The 18,956-nt window shown below is 41.4% G+C and overlaps 1 protein-coding gene across 2 annotated transcripts; it reads left to right on the top strand.

Moving 5' to 3' along the window:
• The first annotated feature begins 3,338 nt into the window (after positions 1-3,338).
• LOC139671104 (heterochromatin-associated protein MENT-like) lies at positions 3,339-17,084 on the top strand. 2 transcript variants are annotated; one of them, XM_071553385.1, is made up of 8 exons: positions 3,339-3,396; positions 5,238-5,413; positions 7,402-7,482; positions 9,085-9,222; positions 11,173-11,290; positions 12,044-12,186; positions 15,674-15,841; positions 16,683-17,084. In XM_071553385.1, the coding sequence occupies exons 2-8, from the start codon at positions 5,246-5,248 to the stop codon at positions 17,082-17,084; spliced, it is 1,218 nt and encodes a 405-aa protein (XP_071409486.1). In that variant the 5' UTR covers positions 3,339-3,396; positions 5,238-5,245. The 2 variants fall into 2 exon arrangements, with proteins under 2 accessions (XP_071409486.1, XP_071409487.1); XM_071553386.1 differs by lacking the exons at positions 3,339-3,396; positions 5,238-5,413; positions 7,402-7,482; ... (1 more) ...; positions 11,173-11,290; positions 12,044-12,186 and adding an exon at positions 8,497-8,520 and having other exon boundaries at positions 15,680-15,841.
• Positions 17,085-18,956: the final 1,872 nt, after the last annotated feature.

The following is an 18,956-nucleotide window of genomic DNA, read 5'->3' as shown; positions in this document are numbered from 1 at the left end:
CTCAGAGGTGGGAAGATTTCCATGCCAAACTGAATGAAAGTTCTTCCCAGTTCAATTTTTGTGCATCTCCTCACTCACAACACACCGCAGGGCTCTGCAAAGCAACACCTCTGAGGCTCTCTGAGGAGCTACAGTACAGTGACTGCCAGCTACTGAGGGGTACAAAGGGTCAAACAGGCTGGTTCTGGTACCAGGATACACCCAGTCTCAGTTTTCTTGAAGAGTATACCTTTCAGTATAAGACTTGGAATACTGGTGAAAAGTATGAAAGACAAGGAAAGGAGCTCAATCATGGGGATAACACTTTTCAGAGCTCATCCTTTGAAAGCACCACTTAGAGCTGTTTCATTTGTGCCTCCCTGCACTATTTTCATGGTAACCAGCATATGGCTCTCAAGTCAGGCTAACCCTTACAGAATCAGAGAATTGTTCAGGCTAGAAGTGACCATTGAGATCATCTGGTCCCATTCCCTGTGCAAATAGAGTAAGGTAGTGCAGGAGGCATAGGACTATATCTAGTTGGATTTTGTATATCTGTCTCCACCCATGAAGAAAACAGAAACTTCCCAGGACACCTGTGCCAGTGTTTGATCATTTTCACAGTAAAAAAAGTGTTTTCTTATGTTCAAATTGAATGTCATGTTTTTATTCTGTGCCTATTGCCTCTTGTCTTCTCATTGGGCACCTCTGAGAAGAGTCTGGTTCCTTCTTCTTTATTACATTTCATAAAGTATTAGCCAAGTAACAGGTGCTACGTGACTGCATTTCCAAATAACTGTTTTCAAGAAGCCTTAGGTTTGTTCTGTGTCATCAAAATTTGTAACTTCAGGTCTATGAACTTCTCCCTGAAAAGACACAGTACTTTGAAAACTAAAGAAGTACCTACTGAAAACTGATGAAACAAGCCCCAATAAAAACACATTGTGAGCATGGATGGCTTGTCATTTAGTGATTCTATGCCTGTCAAAACACAGCATATTAATATGCTTTCAGTTTATCCTTCAATGAAAGATGAGGCTTTTGTGTCCCAGTGCAAATCTCAGTGTCATAAAATAATCCCTGGCACCTCTGTGGTAGATGGACTTCATGACAAGCAGAAATGGTAGACACAGCACATAATAATAAAAAAAAGAAAATGTACCACTTTGGCATATTGTTAGTATTCAAGACAAGGACATATATAATCCCACTGCTTTCAAACTACAAAGGAAATACACCTATATTTTTAAAGGTTTTATTTTGCCATCAGTAACAGGCACAAGAAAACCCCTTTTCATATGTTATTTATAGGCCACCTCTTTTGAGTTCTATTGCAACAGATGTAATACTTGGTTTTGTTTTCTTCCCAGGGGATATAACTAAATCGGACTTTCTGCAGAGTAAAAATCCATAATTTGACTTAGTCTAACACTGATTTTAAATTCTGCTGCTTTTTACTAGGTGTACCTGCAGGAAAACTGATCTTCAACGAATGCCCAAAAGGCTACTCGGAGTGGACTATTTACAGAGTACAGATATGGGAATATGGCAATCAAACAGGCAGAAAGATACAATCTCACCTCTGAGCAAGATGGGGATAAAAGATAGCTTCGAAAAAGACCAAAATTACTTCACTAGTATGCCAGAGGAAAATGACTGGTTTTGTCAAAAGACATTTTTATAACCATTTGTCAGAGGTCAATCCTCTTGAGGTCAATAGGTCAAGTGTTGTGATGTTGTGAAACCTTGTTTATACCATTTACTAATTTCTCTCACTGTTTTCATCTGGCACAGCACAACCAAGAGCAGTTCTTCTTTGCCTAATGTGCTCCCTTTTGTGACTCCAATGTCTCTTACTAAACAGGATCTTGCAGCAGCTGGTATATACCACAAACAGTGTCTACACAATTTGGGTAACCTTTCTTCATTTTCCTGTATTTTTCACCAATCTTTGTAGCTTGTAGTACCACTAACAGTTTGAGGGTTTTTTTTCTTTTTTTCTCCTATTAATTTATCTAAAAAAAAACCAACAGCAGTTTAAGATACATAGCAGAAAATTTCTTAAGCTCATAACTCAGCACAACAGTGTCTAATATATTTCTGAAGCAAGAAAATAAGATGGACATTCCTGGCTTCACACTTAAAAGATATGAAGAAAGAGAGGCACATATATCTCTTTGAAACCTTGTATGGCATATGTACCAGTCAGATTTTAAGTGAAGAGAAGCACTAATATATAATTCTGGTTCAAAATACAAACTTGTACACTTTATACAAATGCTTTTCCCATATAGCTTGACTGCATGGTAATAGGTTTATTCTGCATTTGTCATACTAATGGGCAAAGGCCAGTTCTAACTATCAATGTAGCAGAAAAGACAAATAATGGTCACAAATGAAATTTATCAATACAATTGCATCTAAATCACACAGATTAGGATCAGAATTACACTGATTTAAAGTAAAACATTTATGTACATGTAAAGCTTTTATATTACACCTTTGCTGATATGCAGTTTTACACATTCTCCCATTTTTACTCTCTACTTTTATACAAGAGTTTCAATAAAAGAAGTCATTAAAAGCAGAGATTTCAAGCAGTTTTGCAGCTTTTGGTGGATGATTCAAACTCCTTCAATCCATCAGAGAGGAATAACAAGCTTGGCAGAGTGTAGAATCTGTAGGTTTATAAAGAACCTTCACCTCCTTTGTGAAGAGCAGCAGTCTCTGAAAACAACATCCACCAGTTCAAATGAGCCCAGTGTTCACTCTTACTTCATCACTTATTTTGGGTGACTGTGTAAATATTTTCTGAGTTTCCTTTGTGATCTGCTTTCTGAAACAGAAGAGCAAAAATGCAAAATATCCTTGTACAAAGTAAGGGCTTTATGTGACCTGAGGACCACAAGTATTCAAATGCTTCTCCTCTCAAATTTAACCACAGAAAGAATGAGACTAACAGTTAATGTTAATGTTCTGTTTCAGCCATAGCTTTGAGATAATTCTCTATTCATTTCCCCAGTTTGTGGAGTAAAAGCTAAAGGAAGCTGTGAAATTATTTCAACATATCCCTTGGCAACACAGGATGGTTGACATATTTTCTGCAACCCCTACATTTGCAGGTCAAACAACAAGGTTGTGGAGGACATCTGTGGGGAAAAGGCAATACCGGCCAGGACATACACTCATGAACAGTGACCTTGAATTCAGGTCTCCCTCTCTCTCTAAGTTCTGAGAGCAGGTGACAAAGTGGAGAACTAGAGTAAATGATGGAATGTGCACATTAATACAAGAAGAGGATGTAGACAAGAAAAGGAGGTGCAAACCTTTCTTCATTTCCAAAAACACTTGCCCCACAGACTGCCACAGATGCTGACCGAAGGCAGATCTTAACTCATCCCTCTCTCAGGATTTCAGGTAGTGTAAATATTTATATCAAAATTACTAGCTCTTATTTGAAAGACTTAAAAACTCATGTTAAATTCTTTGGAACTGAGAGCTTAAAAAAATGCACAGAAGTCATGCAGGGGAAGTGAGTGCTTATTATTTAATACAAACTGTAGCCCTTAGGGAAACCCTGTGCCAAGGCACAGTGGACAGAATGCAAACTGCGGTTGGGCAAAACCTACATAGCCTGAAAGGGCAGAAAGTTTCCTCACCTGCAGGAAGGGTGCTTTAATCATGAGGTTTCTGGTCAGTTAGATCAGAGGACTGAGAACAAACTGCAGGAGAGAACATCGTCCTACTAATCATGGAATTGAACACACAAGACAATATTCTAGCAGAGTGTTTTGGATGCTCAACACTTGGTGTAATAGTTCAAGCCTCTCATTTATTACTTTCAAATAATTACTGGACCAGGCATCCAGACTTTTCCTTTGCCAGATGACCAAAGTGGTTAGTAGACCAGTGAACATCATGGAAACACATATGAGCCTGAGAAATACCTGATTGCTCGACAGATACTTCCTGGGAACTGGAGAAGGAGATGTCAGTTTGAAATCCTTCAGGTAAAAATGTTCAGCTCAGCCTTGATCCCTAGATCTGCTCTGGGTGTATCAGCATCTTCAGGAACAGCAATAAGATATCTGATTTGAAGGTCCCAAAAATGCTTAGGCATGAGCCAGACTGCATGGCGTTCACCTCTGAAACACTCCTGAGAATGTTTCAAAGTGGTTGCAGAGCCCTGGGAAGCTTTGAAAACAAAACTTGAGGACCCCAGAGGTTCCAGGCATCTCTGACACTTCACAGCAGTTTGCTGCTTTGAGGACTGCAGGTTTTTATTTAATCACACAAATTGTGGGTGAAGACAGATTTAAATGCCCAGTTGCTGTTGTTGATCTAATGCTTAACTTTTCAGCTCATGCCATTTTACACTGCCATTTACCAAATGTTTTACTAGTCATTATGCTGGTAAAGATAGTGGAAATTTCTGAGTTTATCCTAACATTTATCAAAACATTACATTGATCTAAAATATGCTAATGAGAAGCACAGGTTGGTTCTGGATCCATGTATGGAAAATCAGTTGAATCCTGGGATTGTGGTTTTTTTGTTTGCTTTGGTTTTGTCCTGTAAAAACATACTTAGAAAAAGAAGCAGAACAACAATGGAAAATCTGCAGGTTCTGATACACCAGCAGGAAACCAGAGAAAATTTGTTGTTGGTTAAAACAGGAACTATTTGGCATTATATGTAAGATAGAGGAGTTTACTTGAAAAACAATAATTAACAAAACCAACTATAGATTCCAACTGTAGGTTTAGCTACTCCAAGACCACATAAAAATCTACATATCTCTAGTATCCTTCAGGATACATGCAATGAATCACAGGAATTCACCATGCTTTTTTTTCAGGAGAAAATAACAGCACAGGAAGTTTGAACAAATAGAAAAAAAGCCCAGAGCAGCACAGTGAGAAATTATTCTGTTTCACACTCTCAGCAAATGGGAAGCAAAAAGCAAATGGGGTTTTGAAACAAGTCTGGACTGTGAAAATATTTCTAGCTAAGACTGTATTCAAATGATGAAGAATTAAGTAGAAAAGCTGAGGACACTGAAAGTGATGTGGAAGGAAGAAATAATGTAGGTCCTACTGGCTGACTGTACTTGGTGTCTGGGCAGTATTTTACTCACTACAGCGACACCCTCAGACTGCATTTGAGAGAGAACTGGCAATCCCCCAATAGAAGCTTTGTATTTTTCAAAAAAAGTAAAGATGCAGTCAACAAATCTCTCTGATACTCATTTGTCTCAGGTGTATCAATGGAGTCTCTCTCAGTGTCAACCAACAGCTTCACTCTGGACCTCTACAAAAAGCTGAATGAAACTTCCAAAGGACAAAACATTTTCTTTTCTCCTTGGAGTATTGCAACTGCTCTTGCCATGGTCCACCTGGGTGCAAAAGGTGACACCGCAACCCAGATGGCTGAGGTAAGCTCTGAAATTAGAAGTGTGATTCCTACATAAATAGAATTGTTATTCTACCTATGGGGAACAGAAAGGAAAAGCATGGGAGAACAGGGACCTGTCATAATGTTGGTACAGGAAATAGCTCCAGTCATGCAGTCAGCACTGCAGATCACTATTCTTCCATTTTATTTCCAGGATCTTCCTGCTCTGCACTACTCCTACAGTTAACTTGTATTTGCAGTTCTGAGAACAGAGCAAGTGGTCTGCCAAAACCAAGTTATTGATATTAGAGACTACTGTTGGTCTTGCTTGGAACCCCACACTTCATTTTAACTGCCCAATACTGATTCACCCAATACAGTGCTCAAATAGTAATGGAGAGACAACTTTATTAAACTAAATAATATGGAGCTAAGATATGCTAGAGAAAGGAAATCTGGAGATAATATCACTGCTTCTGGACATCAGCTGGTTCTGGCAGCAATATATTTGCTTTCTCATACTGCACACAGAGGTTAGAAAGCTCCCCTGAACATGTTTTTGGCTGCAGAGGAGTGGCATAAATAGCTTTGTTTGTGACATATTAAGTCCATAAAATGGTAATTCTCCCATGAATATCAAAAATATCATAGAATCATAGAATGTCCTGAGTTGGAAGGGACACATCAGGATGATTGAGTTCAACTCCTAGTCCTGCACAGGAGACCCCAAAAATCACACCATATGCCTGAGAGTGTCATCCAAATGCTTCTTGAACTCTGTCAGGCTTGGTGGTTGTGAGCACTTCCCTGGGGAGCCTGTTCCAGTGCCCAACCACCCTCTGGGTGAAAAAAATTTTCCTGATATCCAACCTAAACCTCCCCTGACTCAGCCTCATGTCTCATTTCCTCAGGTCCTGTCACTGGTTAAAAAAATGAAGAGATCAGTGCTTGCCTCTCTGGTTTCCCTTGTGAGGAAGACCACAGTGAGGTGTCCCCTGTCTCCTCTTCTCCAGGCTGAACAAACAAAGTGACCTCAGCCACTTCCCATAAGGCTTCCTCTTCAGACCCTTCACTATCCTTGTAGCACTCCTTTGGGTGCTCTCCAATAGCTTAATGTCTTTTTATATTGGGACACCCAAAAGTGCCCCAATATTCCAGGTGAGGCTGCCTCAGTGTAGAGCAGAGAGGGACAATCCCCTCCTTCAACCAGTAGGTGATGCTGTGCCTGATGCCCCCCAGGGCAGGGATGTCCCTCCTGGCTGCCAGGGCACTGCTGACCCACATTCAGGTTGTCACTGAGTGGGACCCTCAGCACTGCTCTTCAGCCTCTCCTTCCCCAGTCAATACACACAACCAGTGTGTCCAAGTCATAAATGAAGATGTTGAAGAGAACTGGGCTGAAGATGGAGCTGTGTAGAACCCCACTAGAGGCTGGATGCCAACCCGGTGTTACTCCGTTCACTGTAACTCTTTGTGCCCAACCTGTGAGCCAGTGGCTCACCCTTCATGTAGCAGTTATCCAGCTGTATGCTGGACACTTCATCCAGAAGGATACTGTGAGAGACTGCCCTCTTTTGATGAACTTTCAATATTTGTAGTCTTTTAGGTTATACGCATTTACTTAAAACCACTAAAAGCAGAGTTTTACTTTTGTGTCATGGCAGTAAGACTCTGAAGTGTGCTAGGCTTTTTGCTGTGTTTTGTCATGATCTGAAAACAGATTCCATATAGCTAAGCATGAACTAACCACTTATCTAAACAAAATCATGTTTGATTGATCACAATATTTATCAACTATTAAGACATCAATGTGGCTAAAATCTATATAATGTATATAATAAATCTATATAATGATATGGTTACAGAAATTTAATGGAGAGCACAGTCTTTTCCCCAGTAACTTTAACAGACTAATTATCATTAGGCATGGCTGGTGAATTACCATAGGAAACTAACATACTTACAACACTTGGGCATATTTGTCTCCAGCAAACAAGTTGTTTTTATGAACATTTATCACCATCACAGGTTCTTCATTTCAACCAGACTGCAGGAGAAGTTTCATATGAGACAAGGCCTTCTCCAGGGAGACCAAAGAAAAGAAAGATGGTATGCATTACAACAAAAGATTCAGAGATAAAAATATCTGAGAATGGAATACTCCAAAGCAACTATTGCTTTTGCCCTTTAACATCTGCTTGTTTTCAGTCTCTTATCTACTGTCTCACTTCATTAAGAACTATATAAAAAGTGAACAAGAAGGTAATATTACTGTAAAACTCATGAACTCAGTCCTTCAAAACCAATACTGAAACACTAACAGCAGGTTGACTGGCCTTCATACTGTCTTACTTGGTTTTAGCTGGGCTATGGAAATACCAAGACATCAATTGTCCCAATATGCTTTGGACAATTCTCTTATCACCCTCCGGTTATTAGGGTTTTTCTCCTTTAGTGTTAAAAAACAACTACTGCATTCACACCTGACTCCAGCCCTACCCAATAAAGTCCCTTCCACCTTTCTTATGCACAGACACATCAGGCAGACAAAATTCCCCTTTAAGGTAATGTATGCTGACTCACCCCTGCTCATCAGCTCCCAAAAGACTTGCCACCACGAGCAACTGCTCAGATCTTTTTCATCAAATGAAATCCCTAAACACTGAAAAGCTTGTAAACTCAAACAAGCCATGTTTTTTTGCAGCATAGAAACTAAAAGATAGCTCAAAGTAATTAAATTGGACAAACTGGAAACAAAAAGGGGGGAGGATGTTAAATCATACTCTCCCTAGATGGTGCAGGATGATTCTTCAAGATGAATCATTACATTCCCATTCATTTTAGCAACTCATTGACTTCATAAGTTGTAGCAAAGTTTGTCTAATCTTGTCCTTCAAATATTTCACTCTATTACCTCTTCATTCTGTTCCCATCCCTCTGGAAAACTCAGTCTCTGCTATCCTGTGTCCTCTGGATACCAGGTTCTTTCCTAGGTGTCCTTCCTAGAAGCCCGTGTCTCAGCATGAGTGAGAAAAGGTCAGAGCAAGGAATGTCACCTTACCAACATTATGACAAGTCACCATGAGTCAGTGGCAGAGACTCTCAGTGTTTCATGGTCAGGGCATGGTATATGAAACAGAGAAGGAGGTTGCACCCAGGGAGCTGGTGAGGAGCAGCTGACAGGTAGCAACTTACTCCTCCATTAGCAAAGCAACAGCTGGCAAGCAAGCTTATGCTCCCTAAAACCATCAACACTGACATCCAAGACAAGCTCTCTCTGAAATCCAAACAGCAATAGCAAAAATAATGTGAAACAGGGAAAATTTGAATAGTTGGTAAGTCCAAGACCTGACATCGGTGTCTGTCAGAATAGAACACCTCCTGAAAAGCTGCCAGGCTGCATTGATGGGTCCTTGTGAAACTGAAAGCTCTTGAGAAACTGAAAATGAGGCATGACCATAAGTAAAAATGAGGAGATTCAGCTTCCTGGAAGCACCATCAACTGATGTTCCAAAAGTCCTACACAGCACTGCAGAAACAGACAGAGAACAGCTTATCCAGCTATACAAAATGCTGCTAACATGCAACATACTCAAAAAAGTGTTTCATTCCCTGAAATTTATTTTTGATTAAAAGAACAGGAGCATTGTAAATAAACATAGCAGGTGCAACAGAAAAAAAAATCCATACTAACTGGTGTCTCTTTCCAAGGATCCTGAGCATGAGCAAGCTGAAAACATCCACTCTGGCTTCAAAAAGCTCCTGTCTGCCATCAACAAAAGCAGAAGCACCTACTTGCTGAAGAGTGCTAACCGACTGTATGAAGAAAGGACCTACCCATTACTGCCCGTGAGTTAAACATCTTTACTTGAGAATATGTTGACATTAACAGGGATTACCAATAGAGATGATATACAAATTCCAAATGATAGCAGTGAAGTTTCAATGAGAACACAAGGAAAGCCATATAGGGCTATCCTTGGACAGACAAGAGGACCCTCAGTTTCCAGTAGGGGGCAACTGTTTAGGAAGTGCAAAGGGAAAAGTCGTGCTGTGCAGTGATGCTTCTCCAGAACCTGCTGTGGCCACCAAGTGATCTGCAGCTCAGGGACTTCCTGAACCAGACAAAATGCCAACTTAATAGACCTTGACAAGCTGTTGTTTCAGGACTTTGCAGACTTGTCTTTTGACTCGACTTCAGCCCTCAGCAGGCCCACTGAACTACACACTGTAGGAAGTGTCTGTGCCTTTTGAGCTTGCTGCCTGTTGGCATTGTGTTGGTTTGTTTCTCTTCTAAAGGACATGACCACATCTCTGGTCACCCTCATCCCCTGTCTCTGTATCTTTTATACTCCAGCATTTCTGAGACTGTCACAGCAGCACTAAAAACTCAGACAGTGGGCACAGCAGCATGTTATAGTGCCACTCTAGAAGTGTCTCTTTTGTTGCCTACTTGTTTTTTCCTAACTCTTAAATTTTTACTTGCCTTTTATGCCACTATTAGGCAGATTTTTTTCATGCAACTGTCCATTATAGCTTCAATACCTCTTAAACAGTAATAATCCCTTTCTATACCTTACACTTCACTGGATCACTTATGATTATGTCAATATATATATTTAAATGTAATCATGTAGACTGTGGTTTTATAGGAAAAATACTTTAGCACAAACCCCAGAACATATTTCTTTCTTGTACTCCAATAATAATAACACTTGACTGTGAACATTATTTCCTCCTATGTTTGGTTTCCAGTCTTTCAAAGAAATGTATTCCCATGGATGCTCACCCTTTGGTGAGATGCCTTACGAAATGCCTTTTGGTAATCCAAAAAGACTGTAATGGCTCAACCTTGTTATCCATCTGCTTCCTGATACCTTCAGAAAACTCCAACAGATTTGTGATTTAGCATTTCCTATTACAAAATGCTGTTGAGACTCCTCCAATAAGTCACGTTAATCCACACACCCACTACACCTATTCTTATTCATTTGCCCCATATAGACTCATGAGTTCGTAATCTGCCTGTATCTTTGAAATCTTTTTAAAACTGACATTGTATTAATCATCTTCCAGGTCCTTGAAAGGTGGCTTTAAGTGAGATTATTGTTCTTTGATCTTGGAGTTTGTTTGGTTTCCTGAGTAATTAGCAATTTGTCTTTCTGAATGCGTATTGCTCATTTTCTCCATAATCTCATGTACATATGCTTTACAGAGAATCCAGGGAATTTCCTGAGGGGAATATCCATCAATTGTTTCACAGCAGACACAGCAATGCAAACATTAATTCTGCTTTTCCGTCTTGACTCAATTAAAAAGAACTTCCCCTTTATACCTGATCCCCTATTGTCCTCACAAACTTTTGGCAGGATCCCCAACTCTGAAACAAACTAAAAGCCTTTTTTCTACTTTATCTGAGATTATTCTTCTGGTTTGTACTGAACACTATGTCATAAAGCAGGGGAAAAAAAGTATTTAGATGACATAAAAAGTAATTTTGAGAAATTAAAAATAAGTAAAGAATGTTTATTTCATAGATATTTTAAAATTACAAATTTGCACCTTTGATTTCAAACAAAAAAATTGATGTATGTTTCCTTGAGACTGATGTTTGATCAGTCCTTATTTAATAATTAGTATAGAATGTATCAGACCTTACTATACGAGTTATCTTTTTTAAAACAAATTTTATTTTCTTAAATTATGTATTAGCAGATTGTAAAATCTGTGATTATTTCCAATATTTTCATATCTCAGTTTTAACTAAATAAGCATATATTTTCCCATCCTATCTTTCAGAATTTCTTACAGCTCATTACAAGCTACTACGATGCAAAGCCACAAGCTGTAAACTTTAAGACAGCTGCAGAACAAGTCAGAGCACAGATCAATTCGTGGGTTGAAAATAAAACTGAAAGTAAGTATCTCTCTGACACCCTTTTTTCCTGCCTCATTTTCAAATAATTTGTATTTCCAGATTTATTGCTCTTGCAGCCAAGGCTCCATAAAAGATGGAAACCCAGGGGAAGGAGGTGATGAGCATAGTATGGTTACATAGCTTGAAGAATGCCTCTCTCCAAACCTAACTGCTGCTCTTTAAAAGGTCCTTCCCTTGATTCTTTATGCTGTAGCATCTCCTGAATTATTGTTGTTCAAAGGCATGCACAGGTAGATACTGTGTGGCTCCACAATTAGTGAGGGTTTTACTTCTGCATACTTCAGCTGCTTGCAACCAACTTCACAGAACATCCAAGCTATACCACTTTGCCCACTTTCCAATGACATTTACTACTAAAACTCCAACAAATATATTAAAAAGTAATAATAGAGTCATGGAATGATTTAGTTTGGAAGAGACCTCAAAGACCATCTAGTTTCAATCCCTCTCCTGTGGGCAGAGACCCCTCCCACTAGACCAGGTTGCTCAAAGCCTCAGCCAACCTGATCTTGGATACTTCCAGGGATGGGGCATCCACAACTTCTCCAGGCAAGAGATACAGTGACACTTCAAAATCCATTTTTACCATATGTACACCATAAAAATGTACAATAAAAATACCCCCTTCCCAATTCAAATATTTTTATAACAGGGTTAGGCAGAGAGAACTCATAATTAAAAATGTCAAGTTACACAGACACACTGAAATAACATTCCTGTTTGATTTTGAAGGGAAAATACGGAGTTTGCTGCCTGCAGGATCTCTCAATTCTCGCACTGTGTTGGTCTTAGTTAATGCAATTTACTTCAAAGGAAAGTGGGAAAAGAAATTTCTGGAGAAAAATACTTCTGTGATGCCCTTCAGACTAAACAAGGTAATTTCCTTGTCTACATGCTTATTGTCATATATCAATATGTCTGTTATTGAAGAGTAAATATTTCACCTGTATTTCATATGCCACTGCAACACTTATAGCTGGGAATATAGGGCAAACTTGGTCAGAACAGCAACTTTGAAAATAAGCCACAACTATTTTACTTACACATATCCATGAGAAAAGGATTTTTAATTAATAGCTCATCAGTATCAAAACTCTATGACTCTTTATAACTACCTGAAGGGCAGTTCTAGCCAGGTGGGGGTTGGTCTCTTCTCCCAGGCACTCAGCAATAGGACAAGGGGGCACGGGCTCAAGCTCTGCCAGGGGAAATTTAAGTTGGAGATCAGAAAAAAATTCTTTCCAGAGAGAGTAATCAGGCATTGGAATGGCCTGCCCAGAGAGGTGGTGGATTCTCCATCCCTGGAGGTTTTTTAATGGAGATTGGCCGTGGCACTGAGTGCCATGATCTGTTAAATGGACTGGAGTTGGACCAAGGGTTGGACTTGATGATCTCGGAGGTCTTTTCCAACCCAATCGATTCTATGATTCTATGAAAACACTGGAGAACAGTTAAAGAAAAGTGAGTTAAATAAGTTAAGTAGCTTGAGGACAAGAAGAGATGTCTCTAAGTACCATGTTCCCATTTTCAAATGGGACCAAGTTCCTTTTCAGAGCATTGCTTACAGCCCTATGAATTTCTTCTGCCCTTGGGACTCTGAGCTCAAGGGATGTGATCCAGCTGCTCTTTCCACACATACCCTGGGTGTTGTGTCAGACCTCACATGGAATTTTCACAGGGGTTTGTCATTTTAGCTGAGTGTGTGAGGATGATTATTCAGTATTCACTGAGGGCACATTATTGAAACAACAGTATTTAAACGATCATGCTCTGACAGTTCCCAGCAGCTGACTTCATGCATACTTTTGGACTGTGTCAAAAGCAAGCAAAATTATTCATCAGTGAAAGCAAGCATGTTCTTTGACATGGATTAAGAGAGCAAATACCTTTTGTATGCCAGGCAATGTGAAGCAATTGTGTCAATGATGTGACTGTGTAGCCAAAACCTACAATGCTTCATGTGCAGTTTTAGGACCCACCATGGCAGGTGGTTGTGGTGGGTGACCCTGGCTGACCACCAGGTGCCCACCAAGACTCTATTACTCCCCCTACTCAATAGGACAGGGGGTCAAAAATAGGATGAAAAAGTCATGGATCAGGAAAAGGAAAGGGAGATCATTTACCAATTACTGTTATGGGCAAAATAGGTTCAACTTAAAAAAATTAATTTATTTTATTGCCAATTAATCAAAGTAGGTTAATGGGAAATAAAACTAAATATAAAGCACCTTCTCCCCACCCCTCCCATCCTCCCAGGCTCAACTTCACTCCTGATTCTTCCAGCTGTGGTCCAAAGCAGTGCAGGGGGACTGGGAATGGAGGTCATGGTCAATTCATCATGCTGTTGTTGTCTCCTCCTCCTCCTCCTCCTCCTCCTCCTCCTCCTCCTCCTCCTCCTCCTCCTCCTCCTCCTCCTCCTCCTTTCCCCTGCTTAAGTATGGGGTCCCACCCATGAGATACAGTCCTTCACATCCAATGTAGGTCCTTCCCCTGCAGTTTTTCAAGAACTGCTCCAGTGTGGACACTTTCCCTGGGGCCCAGTCCTTAGGAATGGGCTGCTCCATGGGTCCACTGAGGGATCACAGGTCATGCCAGAAAACCTTCTCCTGAATGGGCTCCTCTCCACAGTCTCATAGGTCCTGTCAGGAGCCTGATCCAGCATGGGTTCTGCATGGATTGCACCTTTCTTTAGAGCACATCCACCTTTTCCAGCATGGGGTCCTCCACAGGCTGCAGGGTGGATATTTGGAGCACCACGGTCTTCACCATGGGCTGCAGGGGAATCTCAGCTACAACAGCTGGAAACCCTTCTCCCCTTTCTTCCTGTTATGGGTTAGCAAAGTAGGCCTAAACTTAGGCTTTAAAGTTCAGACCAGGCCTGGGATTGTCAGCTGACTTGAGCTGAGCTGAGCTGGCTAACAGCTAACTTCTTCTAGCCAATAATATTGTATTCCATACCATATTACATCATCTCAAAAGGGGTAAAATCCAGTGTGTGGGAGTGGCTTGGTCAGTTCCATCATGGCTGCACTAAGAGGAGAACGTCTTGCAGCTCCTCTATTGTTCTAGGCCCTGCTCTGGCTGCTGCTGCTTGCATTTTGTTTGAATTCAGGGAAGTAGAAACATTTTGTTGTTACTCTTTCTGTTTCCTGCTAGGTGTCTTTTGGGATGCTCATAGATCTAGAGTGATAGAATCTGTTTTCACTGGGGAGTGGGGAGGTTATTTCTTGTTATACATAACTTGTGTAAGTGTGTGTTATATTGTAGTTTTCTCTTATTTTTCTCTTTTCTGTATAAATACATATAGTAAGTTTCAGCATAAATCTAGTTTGGAAGTTTTTTTTTCCTCTCCCTCTTCTTTTTTTTCCCTTTGCTGGTTGGAGGGAGGAGGAACCCTTTCTCTCTGTCTTGGACACTTGGTGTTTTGCCACCTCAACCCAAGACGCTTCCTCACCAACCTTGGTGTCTGCAGAGTTGTTCCTTTCACATTTTCTCACTCAGCTTTCCCAGTTTCTTTTGTGCAGCAGATTTTTGCCCTTTCTGAAATATGTTAACAACAAAGGCACTACCAGCATCACTGGCTGGCTCAGATTTGGACAGTAACAGGTCTGCCCTTGGAGCCAGCTGGAACTGCCTCTGCCTGACACAAAGGAGGTTCTGATGCCTCCCCACAGCAGCCACCCCTGCAGCTTCCCTGCTACCAAAACCTCAACATACAAACCCAATACATTGGTGCCCAGAGAGGGTTTCATTCACAGGGTGAACAGCCAGGCCTGCAAACAGGTGAAACTTTTGCACTTAGTAAAACTCTGTGAACATAAAACAGCATAGAGGTTCAGAAGTCTTTTTGGGCAATCCAGTTCCATTTGGTAATTCTGTCCTATACATTTTGGGGAAGAGGAAAAGCCAGCACAGGTCACATAAAATATGTTTCAGAGGCAAAGTGTGACATTCAGTATTGCCTGAAAGGATAAAATATGCAGGGGAAGAAAGTCAACACATTTTCCCCCAGCAAGGGTTCTCGTTTCAAATAATGTAACATTTTGGGGAAAACATGAAACTCTTAACAGCAGTTACTTGCTTATCAAAGCTAACATCTTTATTTTAAATTAATAAATATATTGCAAGGGATTCAGTTAGTAGGTAGGTAGCATAGTGCCTATGCTGATTTTTTATAAAGATGCCAAAGACTTTGAGAAAGGGGTGTATGCAATGCTGTCCAGAGGAAAGGGTCCTGGGTATACAAATGCTGCTGAGTCTTGTAATTGTTTTCAATTTTTTCTTTCAGTTTAATGAAGCAAGTAAATGTCATCATCTTTTAATGCATGCAGGAATACTTAATGTTTGAATTTTTTTCCACAGACAAAGACTAAACCAGTACAGATGATGTTTCTGAAAGAAAAATTTTTTATACTCCATGAAGCAAGCATGAAATTCACCATCATTGAGCTGCCATATGTGGAAAATGAACTCAGCATGTTTGTCCTCCTACCAGATGACATCAATGATAACACCACTGGTCTGGAGATGGTAAAGCTGATTTGCTGTTGTACCACATGCACCATGAAACAGATTAAAAGAGTGAAGAACAAGACTCAACATCACAACAGAATAGCTCTGATGTGCACATACTTTGTTTCAGAAACTGTAACACTGTGATTTCTGAGATTAATACTCAGGGCATCTGATAACATTGCAAACACAGTACATCTAAAACCTGTGTCCACACAACTCTCCTAGCCTATTTTGTGTCCTCTTTACTACTGCCAGAATAACAAAAGGAAAGCAAGGATCACATCTAAATCACCATGCCCTAGACTGGTCTTCTCCTGAGGGCTATATAATTTCATTTTTATGTCCTTGCAGTCTGGATTTGCACCTGATTGTGGTGAGGTTTCTCAAACAAAGTGCTGACTACCCTGATCCCGTAGGTGTGAACAGCAACTCATGACCATCACAGGATCAGTTTCAGATTCTAATTCATATTTTTATTTGTGCCTCAGGTCCCATGCTTTGCATTTATTTGTAACAACAAGAGAAAAGTTATGCATATAGACACACCACAAAGCACCCATTATTATGTCACACATTGCAAAAAAAGCAATATTCTTCACACCAGAAAAAAAATACTAAACTATTCTGAGGGTTCAGGCTTACAGCTCACCACCTTAAAGAAAATAAATAGAAGTATAAGTCACTTGGCACTTTTCAGGATCATGCCCTGTGAATATGGTGCATGTTCCACCTGTACTTAACTGCTGGTAGCTGGGTTTTGTTTTACATGTTCTTCATGAGCATTAAGACACTGGTCAGTGCATATTTTGTCTCTGTCCTTCTCATTCCAACCATTTTCTTCCCCAACTCATTGCAGGTGGAAAGAGAACTGACCTATGAGAAACTGGCTGAATGGACCAAATCAGACAACATGATGCAAGCTGAAGTGGATCTGTACCTGCCCAAGATGAGGTTGGAAGAGAATTATGACCTTAAAGCCCCTTTGAGCAGCATGGGGATACGAAATGCTTTTGACCCAGTTCAGGCCAATTTCACAGGGATGTCAGCGAAGAAGAATCTTTCCATCTCAAAAGTTATTCACAAAGCGTTTGTGGAGGTCAATGAGGAAGGTACCGAGGCAGCTGCTGCCACAGCTGTCCTGGTGATGAGATCAAGAACACCCACAATGACTTTTAAAGCTGACCACCCTTTTCTGTTCTTTATCAGACACAACAAATCCCAAACCATCCTGTTCTTCGGCAGATTCTGCTCACCCTAGTCAGGTACTCTTCTTGCCAGCACAAACACCAACCCTTGAATTCTTTTTGCAGCTGCTCCAGTGCCTCCCTCTTATCCTTTAGGGACAACCATGGCCGTGCCAGGGAATCATACAATCATAGAATGGATTGGGTTGGAAAAGACCTCCGAGATCATCAAGTCCAACCCTTGGTCCAAATCCAGTCCATTTAACAGATCATGGCACTCAGTGCCATGACCAATCTCAGTTTAAAAACCTCTAGGGAAGGTGAATCCACCACCTCTCTGGGCAGGTCATTCCAGTGCTTCATTACTCTCTCTGGAAAGAATTTTTTTCTGATCTCCAACTTAAATTTCCCCTGGCAGAGCTTGAGCCCATGCCCCCTTGTCCTATTGCTGAGGGTCTGGGAGAAGAGACCAACCCCCACCTGGCTAGAACTTCCCTTCAGGTAGTTCTAGACAATGATGAGGTCACCTCTGAGCCTTCTCCTCTCCAGGCTAAACAACCCCAGCTCCCTCAGCCTCTTCCCCATAGGACTTGTGCTCCCATCCCTTTACCAGCCTTGTTGCTCTTCTCTGGAATTGCTCCAGCACCTCAATCTCTTTCCTGAACTGAGGGGCCCAGAACTGAACACAACACTCAAGGTGTGGCCTTACCAACACAGAGTACAAGGGAAGGATCAGTGCCCTGGTCCTGCTGGCCACGCTATTCTTGATACAGGCCAGGATCCCATTGGCCTTCTTGGCCACCTGGGCACACTGTTGGCTCATGTTGAGCTTCCTGTCAATTAGTCCCCTCAGGTCCCTTTCTGCCTGGCTGCTCTCCAGCCACTCTGTCCCCAGCCTGTAGCGCTGCAGGGGGTTGGTGTGGCCCAAGTGCAGGACCCGGCACTTGGCCTTATTGAACTTCATCCCATTGGAATCAGCCCATCTCTCAAGTCTATCCAGATCCCTCTGCAGAGCCCTCCTGCCTTCCAGCAGGTTGACACCCTCCCAACTTGGTGTCATCAGCAAATTTGCTGATGATGGTCTTAATCCCCTCATCTAAATCATCAATAAAGATGTTAAACAGGACTGGACCCAACACTGACCCCTGGGGGACACCACTAGTGACCGGCCGCCAGCTGGATGCAGCTCCGTTCACCAGCACTCTCTGGCCCGGCAAGTGCTTTGCACCCACAGTACAATCCTCGCTGCCCTTCAGGCTCAGGGGCAGCTCCATCCTGGCCATTCTCAGCTGTGGATTTTCCTCTCCCCCTCACAGCAGTGTGTGTATAAATGCATTTTAGCAGAGTCTCTCTCCTCATCCTCACCAAGGCCATGATCCCTGGGGTGCTGGTGCTTACTCCCAGCCTGCAGCAACTTGACTCAACTTACTTTTTAGTCCTTAATCCTTTTAGCCTTTCAGGCCCTTGTGTTCAGTCGGAGGCGGATCCTCCCAGCCCCTTCCCCTCGCTTTCCTTCCATATCCCAGCTCTGCATCTCCATCAGCTCCTCATTAGCCTCATGTCATTCCTCACAGATTTCATAGACTATTCTGAGTTGGAAAGGACCCAAAAAGGATCATCAAGTCCAGCTCTTAAGTCAATGGCCCACACAGGGGATTGAACCCATGACCTTGGCATTATTACAACCAAGTCTTAACGAACTGAGCTAATCTCATTCCCTTTCATAAAACAAAACAAAACAAACCAACAAAATACACCTCTAAAAGGGCTTTTTGCCTCACTCAGCCCCTCAGGAACACAAGGGATGGTTATGCCTGTACAGCCTATGGCTACAGCAACAGCTGACTTTTGTTCAAAGCAACCGCCGCTTCACAAATAAATGCGAAACAATAACACGGACTCCGGGCACTTTCTGTCAGTTCTGCCACGAGAGGGAGGCAGAGATG

Source organism: Pithys albifrons, chromosome 4, assembly GCF_047495875.1.
Source record: "Pithys albifrons albifrons isolate INPA30051 chromosome 4, PitAlb_v1, whole genome shotgun sequence".
NCBI lineage: Eukaryota > Metazoa > Chordata > Aves > Passeriformes > Thamnophilidae > Pithys > Pithys albifrons.
This window is presented reverse-complemented; position numbering and strand designations above follow the sequence as displayed.